Source organism: Rattus norvegicus, chromosome 2, assembly GCF_036323735.1.
Source record: "Rattus norvegicus strain BN/NHsdMcwi chromosome 2, GRCr8, whole genome shotgun sequence".
NCBI lineage: Eukaryota > Metazoa > Chordata > Mammalia > Rodentia > Muridae > Rattus > Rattus norvegicus.
In genome coordinates this window covers 27744103-27761714 of record NC_086020.1, presented here as the reverse complement: position 1 = coordinate 27761714, position 17612 = coordinate 27744103, and the positions used below count along the sequence as shown (strand labels likewise).

The 17612-nt window shown below is 41.0% G+C and overlaps 1 protein-coding gene across 5 annotated transcripts in view; it reads right to left on the bottom strand.

The window, feature by feature from the left end:
- Window positions 1–15730, bottom strand: part of Tbca (tubulin folding cofactor A) — a 54640-nt gene extending 38910 nt beyond the window's left edge. For 3 of the 5 annotated variants that reach the window (XM_063282311.1, XM_039102816.2, XM_063282312.1), the window contains exon 1: window positions 15100–15730. In XM_063282311.1, the coding sequence (XP_063138381.1) occupies window positions 15100–15248 (149 nt within the window). In that variant the 5' untranslated portion in view covers window positions 15249–15730. Of the gene's footprint in view, window positions 1–4907; window positions 5192–15099 lie in introns of those variants that run through there. The other 2 variants (NM_001013245.3, XM_063282310.1) reach the window with 2 other exon arrangements.
- Between the last annotated feature and the right edge of the window lie 1882 nt (window positions 15731–17612).

Genomic DNA, 17612 nt, shown 5'->3' with positions numbered 1-17612 from the left:
AATACACATATATGCATGGGTGATATTTTTCAAGTATTTGATTCATTTTTGGGGTAAATCGATTACTTAAAATTTTATAGAGATCTGAAAAATATTGAAAAGAAACCGCTGCCTTCCTACAATAATTAAAAAAAAAAATCTAAAAACCATTACTTTCCTACATGTAACATCCTCTGTGAGAAAAAAGCACACCTACCTCTATTTCTCAAGTGACTTCTACACAAAACTGTCAGCCATCAAAACACATGCCAAGCAAAACTAGTTCCATGGCACCAAGAACACTAAGAGCACAGGGAATCCAAGCTTGCAGCAGGCAGCAATCTTCTAAGTGTTCTGGAAGAAGCAGACACAGCAAGCAGCTCTCAGTTCACTCCTGTACCAAAGGCTCAGGAAATGAATATGAAAGTGCTAGTCATTCTCTAAAAGGCTAATGCCTATTAACAGCTTAAAACAGGGCACAGTAGGGGGTTAATGTGCTGTTGTCTGAATCACTTCCATCAGTTTAAGTACCTATTAGTCCTTATTAGCAATGTGCTAGCAAGGGGCTATTGGTCTTTTAAAGTTTTGTCTACTGCTTCTTATTCTATTTGGCCAGAGAGATACTTTGACAATCATGTCTGAAACATGAACTCATAAAGTTTAGCTCTGTATATCTAGATATTAGATATTAGATATTAGATTCTGCATTTTATGTTATACTTCATTCATTACGATTTTTGTTGTTATTTAGTTTTTGAAATGAGTTCTCACTGTTTCCCATGTTGCTGCTTTTGAACTCCTGGGCTCAAGTGTTTTTTTTGGTCAGAAAGTTGGTATTGCAAGCTACCACTATGCCCGGCTTATTCTATAATGTTTAAAAATATCAAAGTACTCTCCAAATTCTCATCAAAGGGAAAAAATAAAATGAATCTTGTAGTAACTAAAGCAATGAATGTGCAAATTCTCCCAAGAACAATTGCTGCTTACTTATTTTCAAATATAACGCATGATCTTCAGCTACCGCCATTCACTGTCCTAAAGCTGAAGTTCATAACTACTGACTGTCTGGCATGCAGAGCCCTGCATTTGATCCCCATCACCACAAAGACACAGCACAATAAAATAGAAAAATAACTGAGGGCAGAAGTCTGCTGAAGTCACAGCTTTAAGGTCTAAATTTTGAGTAAATTCTAAGACTCAGAGCAAAATGTCCCCAACCCTAGCTGTTTGTATAATTAGCAGGGTAATCCTGAGCAAAGTCATTATCGATGTTTTTTGCAGGACACTGAGAAATACAGACTCCTCGATCACCTATTTCTTTTTCTTTTCTTTTTTTTTTTTTTTTTTTTTTTTTGAGCTGGGGACCGAACCCAGGGCTTTGCGCTTCCTAGGTAAGCGCTCTACCACTGAGCTAAATCCCCAGCCCCATCACCTATTTCTAAAAGGAGGAAACTGTGTCCTCCTGTGAACTTATTCAGAAAAGAAATACATATAAGTAACTGAGCATATTCACAGGCCTATGTTGTCCTGACATTTTTCATCCATGTAGAAGGTACTTCTCAAAACATAAACATACAAACAAAAAGCTAAACATGCTGGGCATTTTATACTGTTTTACAGTTTCATGTTCTATAGACAAGTACATTAAGTTACACAGTAGTAAAATCCCCTATTAAGTCAATTCTTGTAGAGGAACTATAAATTGCTCTACTCTTCCAACTGCAATTTATCGATGTCTCCCAATACTTAAAATACATATACTTTTGAACCAGCAATTTCACTTGTATGAACTCATTCTACACATATACTTAACTATATGCATACAAGGATATTCACTGTAAAACTTTCCAAGAGCAAAGTACTGGAAATAACATTTTTAAAGCCTATTAAATTTAAAACTGGAATATACCTACATAGTACCTGGCAGCCATAGAAGGGAATGAGGCTACTCTTTATGTTCTAAATGCAAAGTACGTGAAAAATAAAGCCACACGGAACACGGGTACACGCCAACACCAAGCCCTTTTGCACGCACGCGCACGCGCGCGCACGCACACACACACACACACACACACACACACACACACACACACACACACACACGTGAGTAGGGTCAGGGGAGACACTAATTTATGCTGGCTCCAGTGGGGAAGTTGGACAACCAATGGGTTAGGTGTGGATCTCAGTGAACGTCTATTTACACCTTTGGGATTTTTATAGACTGAGCACTAATTCTGCTCTTAGGAACTTGAGATCTTAGAAGGTATTCATTCAACTTAGGATACTTATAACAACTTTTACTCTGTATTAAGTCTTCGGGACTATATACATGACTTCATAGAACCTACATGCTAATAGAAACTAATATAAAAAAGTATGGTAGCTCAGAGAATCTAGCCAATTAAGCAATCAGATTTCTGATGATTTTAAACTTGACATCACTACCTAGAAATGAACGCGTAGCCTAGGTTACTTAAAGTAATAGCACTAACGAAAGGAACCAAACATGTAGGCAGAAGCTGTCAGGAGCAGTCAGAGACATATTAACTGCTGACAGTCACATCAGAGTAAGACAGGAGAAAGACAAACTTGATACAAGTCATCAGACAATGTGGCGTAGTATTCTCCAGCAAGGTTCAGATTAAGCCCAGCATCCAGGAGTTCAAGACTCAACTGGGCTGCTACTAGTTAGACTGTCTCACACAAACAAAAACCAAACAATACAAACAAAAGTTTGAGGGGAGGGAATTAATGAAACACCATTCACTGAATTATATGTATACCTTATCTGACTATGTTTCTATAATGAGGAGAAACTCTGAATTCCAACCAAGGAGAGCCTCCCACATCATTACAATCTTTCTAGAAGCTAAAGTATCAGGGGTCGTACAGAGGAGAGGAAGAACTATTAGGAGTAGAAGGTTGGGATTCCAAGGTTATCTGTCCTTCCAGCTCTCTCTTCTTTTTCACTCTCCCAATCACAGAACACTGAATTAGATAACAAAGAAGGCTCAGGAGCTGTCTGCTCTTCCAGAGGACCTGAGTTCAGTTCCCAAAATACACAAGATGGATGGCTCACAACCATCTGTAACTCTGGTTCCAGGAGATCTGACATCTTCTTCTGACCTCCATGAGCACCAAGCACGTATATGACACATATATGTATATGCAGGCAAAACATTCATATGCAAATTAAAATAAATAAATCTAAAGTTAAAATTAAATAAAGATAGTGGTCTACTATCACAGCTACTTGGCACAAAAGCAGGAGGATCACTGGTGCACAGGCGTTTCACGATACCGTCCTGACCAACACAGCGAAACGTCATTTTAAAAATAAATTACATAAAAAAAAAGATAAAAATACATATAATCATAAAAATGGCTGAAGAGAAAGCAATTCAAAAAAAAATAAATTACTACAACTATTCTTTTCACAAATGTACAAAAGGCACAGTTGAGTGGTAAGATTTCTTTAATTGTTCCCCAGTTCACTTACAGAATTGAGCAGGTGATTTAATATAAGGCTGGGGGAGAAGAGTTCTTCCCTCCCAGAGTCAGTTGTGATGGGGATGCCCGCTACTTTTTCCCAAATAAGCCATTTGCTGTTGGGCAAGTGAGATATAAGGCTGGAAGATGGTCTAGGAACGGCAGGCAGTCCTTGAGCTTCTGACCAACTCTTAAGAGCAGCCTTATTGTCTGGATGTTCAAGAAAGTGGCTGGTGTTTCTATTGTTTTAAGCCACCTGTCTGTGGCCCTTCAGAGTGGCCCAAGCTAAGATAGCATTTTTTAAAAAGATTTATTTATGTATATGAGTACACTGTAGCAGTGGTTAAAGAGTTATTTATTTTATTTATTTGAGTACAGTAGCTGTCTTCAGACACACCAGGACACTAGATCCCATTACACATGGTTGTGAGCCACCATGTAGTTGCTGGGAATTGAACTCAGGACCTCTGGAAGAGCAGTCAGTGCTCTTAACCACTGAGTCCTCTCTCCAGCCCTGGACAGCATTTATATAAAACGGAAAATTCAATACTCTAGGACCCAACAACCCTACTTCTGGGTATATACTCAGAAAGAACTTTCATCTTGAAAGAGGCCTGGGAGGGACACAGAAACACTGTTAATAATACAGCAGCCCAAATACTCCCCTGTACAGAAATGGATGAGCTGTAGGACCACACAATGGAACAGTATACAACCACCAAAACAAACAAATACACTGTATACATCTGCAAAACTACGCCTTTATCTACTAACAGAGTAAAAAATAGGTCTCTTAAGATGCACTTCCTACCAAGTTAAAAAAAAAAAAAACAGAACTAGAACTTGATCTATTTTAGCAAGATACAAATGATAGACTAAACAAAAAAGCAAGACAATAAGCTTTTTTGTGGGGGAGCAGCACAAAACTAGTTATCATTATTTCTGTTCGTTGGGGTCCTGTTATTCATATAACATATAACATATAATATAATGATATTATGTAAACATGAAGAACTGTCTTGAGCAATGAGAATTCACAAAACTATACAGTGCATTTTTTAGAGGAACACATGAAAAGAAATTCCACAGGACTTGTAAAGTCTAAAATTCCTCAGCGTCTGCCTAAATCTCTCTGATGAGAATCACGAGGTTGATCTCCAGGTGACAACTGCTTACTGAGTTAGTATAGTGGTTCTGAAACTCTTAAATTTCAAAATACTTTTATTTTTCGGAGCTGGGGACCGAACCCAGGACCTTAAGCGCTCTAAATCCCCAACCCCTCAAAATACTTTTACACTAAAAAATTACTGAGGACCACACAGAGGTATGGTTTATATAAATCTGTTAGTAATGAATATATCATAAATTGAAACAGAAAACATAAGAAATACCTTGGCATTCACTTTTAAATTAGGAAAGATTATATTTAATTCACTTACCCTCTTTCCCCCCAAAAAAGACTGGTGAGAAGGCACAGTGGGTAAGAGCACTCCTTGCAGAAGCATGAGGGCCTGAGTGTCCATGCCTGCCAGCCACACAGCACGCACCTACACTCCAGGGCTGGGTGGGGAAGGGAGAAAGACAGACTACTGAAGCCAAAAGTCAGGGAGCTGACAGTGCAAAGGAATAAAGTAGAGAGTGACAGAGCAGATGCCCAACATCCTGCAAACGCACTCACATGTACACTATACACACAGACATTACTCATAAGTAAAATACTATTATGTCAAAATAAACAATTTTATAAAAAGTAGTTCTATTTCTTCAAAGCAAATAGTGAAAATGGTAGCACTTTACATTTTTGCATGTTTGTTTAAATTAACTGAAGTAACCAGATTCTCATACCTGTTTCTACATCCAATCCATTGTCATATTGCATAACCCCTGGGAAAACTCATGGTACACTCATGAGCAAATGAACACGAAAAAGAAGGCTGCAGAAGTAGCTCTGTCAGCAAGTGCTTGCTTGAGAATCTAAGTTCAACTCCCCAGAACCCAAGTGAAAAACTGCTAGGTAGGTCTCAGGTGCTGACAGGCAACCAGGATCGCCAAATCTGAGCCTCGGCGACAGTCTCTAATGTAGACGGTGTCCAAGGAAAACAAACACATGTTCTTCCCACCCACCCCCACTTGGATTTGAATTTGAAAAAGGCAAATATATCCTAGCATTTTTATACACATAACCTCTACTTTACAGAAAAGGCTTAGAAACTCCAAGGAATCAGCAGAACACTCTGAAAATTTCTGGTCTGGCTTAGTGACCAGCCATTCTAAGGAATGGAATGTTGCTTCGAGAAACAAAAATTCTCTGTAACACAGAGATAGGTCTTTCTCTCACTACGTCACTGTCATCTCTCCAGCCCCAATCCTACTACTCTTATGCTTTGAAAACAGCAGTAACAGTCTGTGGCAATGGATACTAAATCACACAGGCATAAGTAGCTAGCTCTGTTGTGTGCTACTGTTCAGAAGAATGACTACAGATGGCAATGATACACTGTACATCAAAAGGCTCAGAGAAAGGATGAAGAGCCTTGGTTTGAACATTATGCAATATATACAAGCATTGAAACCTGGTACACAATTAGTGGGGCAATTTTCATGTATATCACTTAAAACTTTAAAAGTAAGTAACAACTTATGATAATATTTAATGACATATTTAAAATCAAATTTTGAAAGCTCTGATAGACAGATAAATTATACATATACATATACATATAGCTGTGCTCCATTATTAGGTATGTATATGATGTGTCAAAAAAGATTAAAAAATAGATGTGTCAAAACAAAAAAGATTAAAAAATAAATGTGCTTGTGTGCATGTGTGCATTAATGTGCATGTGTGGGTGCATGTGTGTGGAGGTCAGATGTTGATGTCAGGTGTTTTCTTCTATCCCTCTCAAGCATATCTTTTTGAGTCAGCATCTCTCACTGCTTTCAGTAGCCTGGCTGCCATCAAGCCTCAGAGACGCTCCTGTCTCCCCATCCCCAGCACCAGGATTACAGAAAAGCATGTAGCTATGCCTGCTTTCTCCATTGATACTGGAGTCTAAGCACAGATCCTCGGGCTTACATGGAAGGAACTTTGTCAACTGAACAATTTCTCTAACCTCTATTTCTTTTTAAAACCTGGAAGAGTGAGCCTATAACTGATGTATGGTTTATATATGCTTGGCCCAGGGAGTGGCACTATTAGGAGGTGTGGCCCTCTTGGAATAGGTGTGTCATTGTGGGTGTGGGCTTTAAGATGCTCATCCTAGCTGCCTGGAAGCCAGTCTTCTCCTAGAGGTGTTCAAATGAAGATGTAGAACTCTCAACCCTCCTGCACCATGTCTGCCTGAATGCTGCCATGCTCCCACCCTGATGATAATGGACTGAACCGCTCAACCTGTAAGGCAGCCCCAATTAAATGTTGTCCTTATAAGAGTTGCCTTGGTCATGATGTCTATTCATAGCAGTAAAACCCTAACTAAGACACAACAGATTAGCATTTCTAACATTAAAACAATGTTTAAAGTTACTAGTTTTTAGGTAAACCCTTATATGATGTTTTACATCATGCCATCTTGAAGAACGCATATTGAATGAAGGAAACAGTTACAGTCACAGTTTCTTTTCCTCATTTCTACGTCTCCTACTTTTCGTTATAAGTAAACAGTTCCAGACTGTTGAGCTGGAACCCTGTCACATGAACTTTTTTTAGTTTCTACCACTTCTTAACCAAACTGGCAAATAATACACCTATTTTATGAAAGCCATAAACACTATCTCTTTGACTACTATAAAGGCAAGAACTTCTCAGCCTTATAAAATTCTTTATATATTTTTAGCATAATGTAGAACACTTAGATTTTAACATGAGATATCAAAATTATACTACTGTATTAAGTTTAAATGCACTTCAGTGGACTTATGGGCTTCAAAGATTTTATAGAGTACAGTACAGTATGGTTGTTTCAGAGAATAGCTTTTCACTATTCTCTGAATAGTATATTCAAGTATAGCAGCATTATTCAGAGACTGAGAACACTAATGTCTACTTGCTTTGTTATTCATTACCCAAGTTTGTAATGGGCCTGGTTAGAACATGAACACATAGGGCACATTAAGAGGGCCATAAAATACTTCTTTGGCACAGGTCTCTCAACAACCAGAGAATTCAGTTAAAAACAAAACAGTGAGGAGAATCTATAGCTAGTATAATCTACCTTTAAAATGGTAGGAATAGGGCAAGGTGATACTGAGAGTGAATGTGCATGTTGAGGAAGCTCGGTGATCTGAGTTAGATTCCTGGAACAAAAGGACTTCATAAAGTTGTCCTGACCTCCACACGGGCTCTCCTCTCAAATCATACACAAATACATGTGAATAGTGGGAATTAATGATATGGAAAAAAGGTGTTTGTTCTACAAAAACCAAAACAAAAAAACCAAAAGAACCCAAAAATACAAGTTTTGCTGGCGTTTGGAACCAGAGAATTACCACCTCAGCAATTAACAGAATGCCATCACCACAGGATAGAAACTACCCAACCTTGCAAGTCTCATACTCTTTCCCTCTCCAAAACCAGTCAGACATTGGCCAAGTAATTAAGAACTAAGATTTTATCACTATTAAAAAAAAAAACAACCAACTTCTAGGTTCTGTCCTGGGATCCACAGCCGTTCCACCTTAAGTCCTTGACGGTATCTATCATGCTATGGCCGGTTTGTGGCCTTCCTACATTTCTATTGAAATAATCATCAAAGCATCTTAAGGAGTGAGGCCTTTAGATCTGATCAGCGATCTTACAAAGTGCTTCACACATGGCTGGACCTTTCCTTGTCCTTGTCAGTGCTCAAGGTGCCACTTTGGTGTCAAAAAGGAGACCTGTGAAAACACATTCCTGTTTTTGTAAACTGCCTAGTCTCAGACTGTTTTGTTACAAGAGCACATACCAAGACAGACGTGAATGACATGGGTTAGGATACACTGAGCCTTCACTACCGATCGGCATTTCAGCTAGGTGATTCACACTTTCCTTACTCAGTTTCCCTAATAACATGAAAACCATACGGTTGGCTGCCAATCCCACTTTTCAGCTAGGAAAATGGGGTTCCGAAGGCTAGGTAACTTTCCTAGGGTCCTAAAAGTGCTGTGTGGTGAGTGGAATCTGGGGTTCCGTCTGTTACCTCCCACAGCAGAAACAACTAGAGTGATTATTATACAGTAAACCATTGTCCGTGCCTTTCAATTACCGATTAGATCAAGTTCAAAAGCTCACAAAGGAAGCATACTCATCTATTCATGGCAAAGAACTTTCATACCAAACGGTTCAAAGATGGTAAGAAATTCTGAGACTCAGCCAGATCCATGACAAAATACCAAGAAAAAATATCAGAGTTCTATAGGTACATAAAACCAGCCTAACAAGACATTATGGTGTTCTATAAATGTACTATTAGAAATGACAAACTAGAATAGAAAGGTCATACATTTAAGCATCAATATTCTATCTTTCTAGTCTATATTCTAGAAATGCTCTATTAGCATAATTTTGTAACCTTACTAGAGTCTCAAGATTTCTACCAAATAACATGTACAATGAAAACACAGAATACACACACACGCACGCACGCACGCACGCACGCATGCACGCACGCACACACGCACGTTCATATATGCATGTACCCTGAGCACAGATACAAATGGGGGAGCAGCTGAGTGAGCAAACAAGAGAGTAAAAGACCCTTGACATCTCAAGCCAATTTGCAGAATGTATTCTGTGCTGGGAAAATCATGACCATGAGTAGCCTTGGCTTTCCCCTTTGAAGCTTGAAGAGACGTGGCTGCAGGTTACGAGCTCTGCTTGCCAAGCGGCTGGCAGGCGAGGTGAGGAGCTGACCATCTGCATTCCATGCTGACACTGCCTCTGACCATGACATGGACAACTGGTGACCAACCTTCCAAACAGGGCTAAAGTTCAAAGGTAAATTCTAAGGTAAGACACTGACCACTCTGGTTGACTGACTCAAAGCCTTTGGTACAAGAGAGCGAAAAGGGAAAGACAAAGGTAGCAAGGCATTGAGGAGTCACTTACAAAGCTCCTTATTTACACTTTGGTCCCAGGTCCTGCTCTGTAACATATAATGTGTGTATGTATATGGACAACCACAAATGTAGGTATATACAAACTCTGGAAGATGGCACAGTTTGGGAACAAGGCTTTATTAAGGAAAAAAAAATCAATATACTGTCCCTACAGGGTCCTGATGTAAAATTCTATAATCGGGCCTGTAGATCTGTAATTATGGCGTGTCAGCTACATTTAACAAGAGTGTTAAGACACTGTTACAGCTAAAGCAACACAATTGCAGTGCGACTTGTCCTAGCCTCCTCCTAATCCACCAGTGTCAATTTCATTTAATCAGAGGAAAACTATGGGACAACCTCAGCGAATTCCTAATACTCTAACATTCTTTGTTCACACTGGATTTTAAGCTATTACCAATCTAAAATGTTTATAAAAAAGATATATTTAAGAAAGTATTTTTTGGGGTTGGGGATTTAGCTCAGTGGTAGAGCACTTGCCTAGCAAGGCCCTGGGTTCGGTCCCCAGCTCCGAAAAAAAAAAAAAAAACTTTTTTTTTTCTTTTCTTTTTTTTCGGATCTGGGGACCGAACCCAGGGCCTTGTGCTTGCTAGGCAAGTGCTCTACCACTGAGCTAAATCCCCAACCCCAAAAAAAGTATTTTTAATTAATTAGTTCACCAACAGAGGCCTAGTTCATCAGGTGTTACTAACAGTTGGCTTTAAAGTTGTAAGTCAGGTTTTATATTAAAGATTAAAACATTTTTCCTTGTAGAATCTCTTGAATTTATGACATATCTAATAACACTTATTTTATAAACACAAATCCTGCTTGGAAAAGTAGAGCAGATGAAAGTTGCTTAGCTAAAATACTACATCTTGACACAGAGTCAGTAAAACAAGTCCAAATTTTCCTCCACTTTAGTGAAAATACTTTCTAAATAATTAATGTAGAAAAAGCTACTATGGTAAGGATTTGTATTTATATCACACATTTTAAATTAAGTAAGGCCTGATGTTTACAGAGTGATAGTTTATAAGTGTACCACTAACAGCTTTCACATAAATTATATTTACAAAGTACAGACGCGGGAGACAGAGAAGATGGTCCATCAACCTATTACCTGAGATGTTGCAAGTTTTGACAGAGAATGTCCCACATCCTAGGAAACTCCTGTCCAAAAAGTTATGACCATAGATGCCACCCGTGTATCAGTGGACAGACACCAGACAGATGATAGTAATTTTACAGATCTGCACTGAGACAAAAACTGGGAATATTATTTGGTCATTCCTTGAGAGGTTGGCCAGATTAGCTGTGACACATCAGATACCTATAATCTCGTAATCCACAAAAAAAAAAAAAAAAAAAGTTTAAATCTTTTTAAAAAGAGCCAGCCAGACTATGCTAACTAGTTTTTATGAACTTGACACACTAGGGTCACCCAGGAAGAGGGAAAGTCAATTAAGAAACTGTCTCCATCAGACTGGCCTGTAACACTTTCATGGTTAACCATGAGGATACCAAGCCCAGGGCAGCATCACCTCTGGACAGGTGGCCCTGGGCTGTATATGAAAGCAGACAGAACAAGCCAGGTGAGGCAAACCAGTGGCAGCACTCCCGCCATGGCCTGCCTCACCTGCCTCAGGTTCTTTCCTATCTGAGTTACCGCCTTGGCTTCCCACTGTGGCAGACTGTTACCCAGGAGATGAAATAAATCTGTCCTACTCAAGCTAGTTTTGGTGGTGGTGTTTACATAGCAATACTAAGTAACTAACCATATCAATTTTAACTACCACAGCATCACATAGCAACTAAATCTACCAACAACACCCACTGCTGTCCAAGTACCACTCAATGCTTGGGACCAAATACATTTCAAACCAAAGCTTTTCAGATTTTGGACTGTTTATATAAACCTTACCAATTGAACATCTATAACTCCAAAATTGGAAGTGCCCCCAAATCTGAAGCTGTTGAATATCATATCAGCATTCAAAGAGTTTGGGATTCTAAACATTTTGAATTTCAGATTCTCCAGTTAGGAATGCTCTGTATGGGTCACACATTAGCAAAGTTGATTACTCAGAGAAATGTCCTGTAACTACTCATATCTAATGCACAAGTCTATTTCCACAGCCTGAATAACCCTAACCAGAGAAGAAGCCCCTCTGACTGAGGGTGTACTCTCAGAGGCTCTGCACCAGGCCGGCCTCACTGCTGTCCAGCAGTCCATGAATGGATTCTTCCCCATACCCTCCTCTGGCTGTTACTGTATAAGGTAACATTCTCTAGGTGGGCACTGTGTAACTTGCTTATTTTCCACCTGTGGTAGTCTGAATCTACCCCCATAGGTGCACATATCTAAATGCTTGTTGGAGCTGTTTTGAGCCTTGTATGAGGGGTGTGACACTGAGGGCAAGCTCTGAAGTGTTTAAAGCCCACCGTAGGCCCGGTCTCTGGTGTTCTCAGTCTCTAACCTGTAAGATTTAACCTCTCAGATCTGGTGCCATGCCTGTCTACCTACTGCCTTGTTCCCACCATGATGGTCAAGGACGCACCCTCTGAAACTGTAAACAAAGCCCCAATTAAAAACTTCCTTTTCAAAGTTGCCTTGGTCATGGTATCTGTTGCCAGCAACAGAACAGTAATTAAGACACCAGCTAAGGTGCTTCCCCTGAAACTCGCTTTTGCTTCCATTTAAAATACTGGCTGAATCACCACACATTAGTCTGCCTTCCCCAACGCCCAGCTGGTATCACTGCATTATCTCCCTGATGCCAACCACCATCTGCCTAACTGCTCACCTCCAGACGCTTAACTCTCCATCTCTGGTCAGATTCCGTCCTAACTCCACCACAGGGGACTGAATCACAACGGCTGTAGCTGAGAAACTTCACAGTCTAACAGAGTCAGTGAACCCTAGGACAGAAACCTACAGTATAAACTCCCTACAGTATAAACTCCAATGGTTCTCCACTTTGAGGAAGTCTAAATGACTTGGGGCTAATGAAAGATGACTTCAAACCATTTCTTCCAAACAAAGCTTGTGATTTCTGAAGAGAAATGTAATTACAGAAAAATTGAAAAATAACAGTTGAGAATAGCTGGTCTTGAAACTAATCTTAAAACAAAACAAAACAAAACAAAAAACCCAAATGCCTAGGTCTGGTGAGGATGTCTCAGCAGAGAGAGGCACTTGCTGGCGAGTCTGACAACCTAAGTTTGATATCCCAGTCCTACATGGTAGAAAGAGTGAACTTCTGACTTCCATACCTCTGCTATGGCATAAGCACACTCCCAACACAGAGTAAATAAATAAAGCAATTAAACAAATAAATGCAATTTTTATAAAATACAACAAACCCAATGAACAGAATCCCTTTCATAAAAGCAAGACCACTCTTGAATCACAAAACTAAGAAGTCTCTGAAACTAAATTCGGAGAAGGGAAAAACAGCAGCATACCCTTTAAGCCCTTTCATTATAAAAACATAAATATACACGGAAGGCTCACAATCATTCTTCCCGACAATTCATGTCTGCTCATCTACGCTCTCCTCTGGATGAGAGAAAATGTAGAATTCCGCCTCAGTCTATTAACACAGAAGATAGAATCATAGTAAAATAAGTTTTCAGGAAAAAATGAGGAAGTAACACTTATGGATGTAGACATTATACAGAAGGATAAAATGTAAGCAACCAACAAGTACAGGATAAATTTTAAGTTTAAAAGTGTATGTCCCTGTTTTACAGTATGTAGGAAGAAATGCTACACTTAAAGGCCAGGAAGGAAAGATTCACAATACACATTCAGTAATTTCAGAGACAATTTGAGATTACGGTAAATTATGAGTTTCATAAAAATTAACTTGTTGAAATATGTTTCATAAAAATTAACTTGTTGAAATATGAATACCAAAGGTAAACTTTGCTAATGTCCTATTAGTCTGCAAACAAACCTATATCTACCTCCAGGCAATTTATGTAGGCATCTGAGGATTTGTGAACGTCTCACAAGTTAGTTCTTAATTACTTAAGAACTTTCTGTAGCATATGTATTGCTAGGCTATAACTAGTTGAACTAAATAAATTTCTAGTATAGGATATAGATCGTGAAGGTGATGAATATCAAGGAGGTATTATTATTAGTGAGAAAACATTAGAAATCATTTCTTATGATATCTACTTTTCTGCAAAATAGACGAAATGCTAAAGGAAACGGCACAGCCAAAGAAAGGGTGGCAACAGAGAACAGAACCATAGGCTGAGGGCGGTGGATTACTTGTATCTTGTGTTATAGATATCCTATTCCCTTCCTATTATCACAAATTCTAACGCTCTACCACAGCACCTCAGCTATAATAAGGAGGCTTGCTTCATTTGCTTGCTCTGCTAACCTGAAGCATGCCTTCCCCCACATTCTGAAAAATGCACTAAATATATTACCGAGCAAAATGTTTACAGTGTATCGTGTTTACTTGACACACACTGTATCAAATAACATAGCAGGTATTTCTTCCAAAACCTGAATGCAGGGAGAATTTGGGTTCTATCTTCCAAATTCAATGAAAGAGGCACTGTACAACGCTGATATGTTCCACATTACATAAAATCGATGACAGAACCAAGATTTGAAGTCAGGCACAATTCAGACTGTCCATTTCCCTCCCACTCCTAGCATCTCCTTCCTAGCTGCCTTCGTAATAAAAGCTTCCAAAGTACCGTTCGAAGCACTAAAACTCTAGTACAGGATCTCAAAAAGTGATTCACCTCTATGGGTTGACCTCTCTCTGATGGAATATACCAATAAACGGCAGAGAGGAGCCAACAGGAAAAAGCTATTCCCACTGCAGAATGATCTGCCTGGTAAGGAGGCTGTGTATCTTTTCCCTTGGAATGCCTCAGTTTGATCCTCTTGAGTCTGAACAAAACTAGTTCTAGTGAGCACTGAAGTATGTACTAGCAGTCGGGAATCAAGGCATATCACAAGACTGGTCTGGCCTACTCGTGGGAGGCAGCATCCCACAGCTCTGGGGCGAGCTTCGGGGAAGAAGTTTGCAGAGGTGCTCAAGTTCACTCCCCAGTTCCCAAAGTCTGGAAGTGAGCCAAGTCGGAGGACGGGGCCCCGCCACTGTGTCTTCTGAGTGAGGACTGTGATCTCAGCGTCCCTTAAACTTGAGCGCTGTCCAGTACACCTGAAGCCAGGCCAGGGTGGACTCCGCCTCAAAGTTCAGCAAGCTGCGCACAGGCCGAGGCCCTCTAGGTGCAGGCCGCCCTCCTCCTCCCGGCCCGCACGCACGGAGGATGGCTCCGAGTCCCGCACGGAGGGCGGCCGGGCCAACGCGCCGAGGTCGCCCAGAGTCCCGCACGGAGGGCGGTCGGGCCAACGCCGAGGGCGGTTCCCTGCCAGCGCCAGCCCAACGTGTGCGGCCCCTCGCATCCCGCCCGCCGAGGCCTGGAAGCCGCACCCGCACCGGGCCTACGCTCCGCCAGGCTTTCCTGGCGGTGAGGAGAGAAGAGCAGGCACAAGCCGCGGAGCCGCCGGCCGTTCCTTACCGCTTCACCACTCCGGTCTTGATCTTGATCTGCCTCACGCGAGGATCCGCCATGGTCCCTAAGGCGCCGCAGGAAGGAGAGGCGGGACTGTACGGCGCGCCGGCGCAGAAGAGGCGATGAAGTGGGCGTGGTGTCGAGGGTGTGCGCATGCGCAACTGGCAACTCGGACTCTGCTCCTTCCAACTTTAAACTGGAATCATTGCCTCTAGGCTGCTGATTGATACCTAGAGCTGAAGTCTCCCAAAGTCCCCTACCAGCTGATTCGCGTGTGCTTGGACAGGTTATGGACACAAGCTGCACTTTTATTTTCAGTCTCCACAGCCTGAGTTAAGAAACTTTCTGTTCCTGAGAAAGTGGGCAGGATTAGCGGCTTAATGGACAGTGTGACCTAGAAACTGTTATCAAGAATAATTTTGGTTTTCACTGTTGTTAAATGGTCCCTCCGCCTTAGGGACCATGGCCGATCCTCGCGTGAGGCAGATCAAGATCAAGACCGGAGTGGTGAAGCGGTAAATATCTGTGTTTGAGGAAATAAAACACCATCATGCAGGCAGTCAAAAGAAGTCTTTTAAATCTAATTTAATTTTTTTACAACGCCCCCCCTAAAAAAAAGTTTGTAGAGTGTTACTTGTGGAAATTGTCATGTGATGTTTGAGTTTGTGGAGAGAAGACTCTGAGGGTAAGGAGGGTCCTCTTATCCTACATATTAGCAAGTTTGTTTCACGTGTCCAGCAAGACTCCTTGTCCTGAGACACGTTGGCCCCCTAACCCTGTGACAGGGAGAAAGCAGTACAGCATTGCATCTATTAGGCCTAGAAGGGAGCAGCCCTTTACTACAAGCCTGATGGCTTGAGTTCAATCTGCAGGACTCAAAGCAGTAGACTGTAAGACCCAACTCTTGCAAGTTGTCCTTTAACCTCCATAAGCACTGTGGTTTGCAAACGTACACAGAGGCATATGAAATAATCGTTTGCTTTATGAAAGCAGCTAGTGGGCTGAACATTTGGAACAGAAGATACTATTGTTTGTCCTATGCTTTAAAAAAAAAAAGAAAGAAAGAAATGCCTACGTTGGCAACAAAATGGCAGAATCCTGTCCACAGCAAGAGCACACTGGGAATCTGTCATTGGGGAACTCAGGCAGGACTTCTCCTGTCCTTTGCGCAGAGTGTTGTAAGAACCTGGGTGGATGATGTCATCTATTTGCTGCTAATTATTTGTGCTTCTCCCTTTTCTTGCTGCACACTTAATGAACTCAATCATTTGAGAGCAAAGGTGTGGTTAGCAAACATCATTTTTGTATGGCTCACCAAATAATCCCTACCACTAGTGTACTTTAAATATTTAACATTTTTTTTTTAAAAAATGTGGGGGGGGGGGGCTGGAGAGATGGCTCAGAGGTTAAGAGCACTGTCTGCTCTTCCAGAGGTCCTGAGTTCAATTCCCAGCAACCACATGGTGGCTCACAACCATCCGTATTGAGATCCGATGCCCTCTTCTGGCCTGCAGGCATACATGCAGGCAGAAACCTGTATGATGTATACATAATAAATAAATATTTTAAAAAAGAAAAGTTATTTATTTTAAAAAAATGTGTGTGGTACACAAAGGTGTGGGTGTACAAGTCAAGCAACCTATCTTACATGTGGAATTCTACCTTTTAATGAACCTCTCTGAAGACCCATAGGAAATAATGCCCACAGTACATGGCAGGTATGTATGTATGTAGAGGGAAGCACGGCAGACACTGGACAACTTTTGCCTCCACCATATTTTCCAAGATACAATTTGCATAAAACAAGGTACCTTGCTCTGTGCTCTAGAGTCTCTTCCTGTTGAAGCACCCCTACCACCCACCAAGGAATTGAGGCATGGCCTCCCTGTGTCCTCATTTCTTGGTTCAGTCCTTCACTTGATGGTCTTCACCTTTCCTGACCTCACTTTCCATCTTCATGGCTGGCTCTGGAACACCCTTCTTGTCAGTACAACCCTGGGTGTAAATCCAGTATTAAAGTCTAGCTCCTGTGGAAAGACTTCAGTGCTGACCTCTGTCTGTGTGGTCCTCCGGGGATACATTGGTAATTTGTATTGTGTGTATATTTGTTTGAAAACAAATTGGTTTGAGTTCTTTGCAGGGGCTGTGCCCGCCCCTTTAGCTGTAGTATAATCGTGTTTAGAGGCAAGAATCTTCTCTTTCATAAACCTTTCTCGTAAACCTCCATCCGTGTGATGTACACAGCAGGTGCTAAATTCAATAAATACATTTCTCTAGCTGGCTGGCACACTGAACTACAATCCCAAGTGACACGGCAGAGCTGTGAAGTACAGAGGAGGGGACAAACATGCAGCAACGCAAAATGCTGTGACGGTAATAGAAACCACAAACCACATAACAGAGATAGTGCACCGAGGTCTTTTGCTCCTGCCAAGGCCCCTTGAGCCACCACAGATAAAATCATTTGACTCACTACATTTTCCTTTTTGCCCAGATTTTCAGACATTCCAAACTCAGTT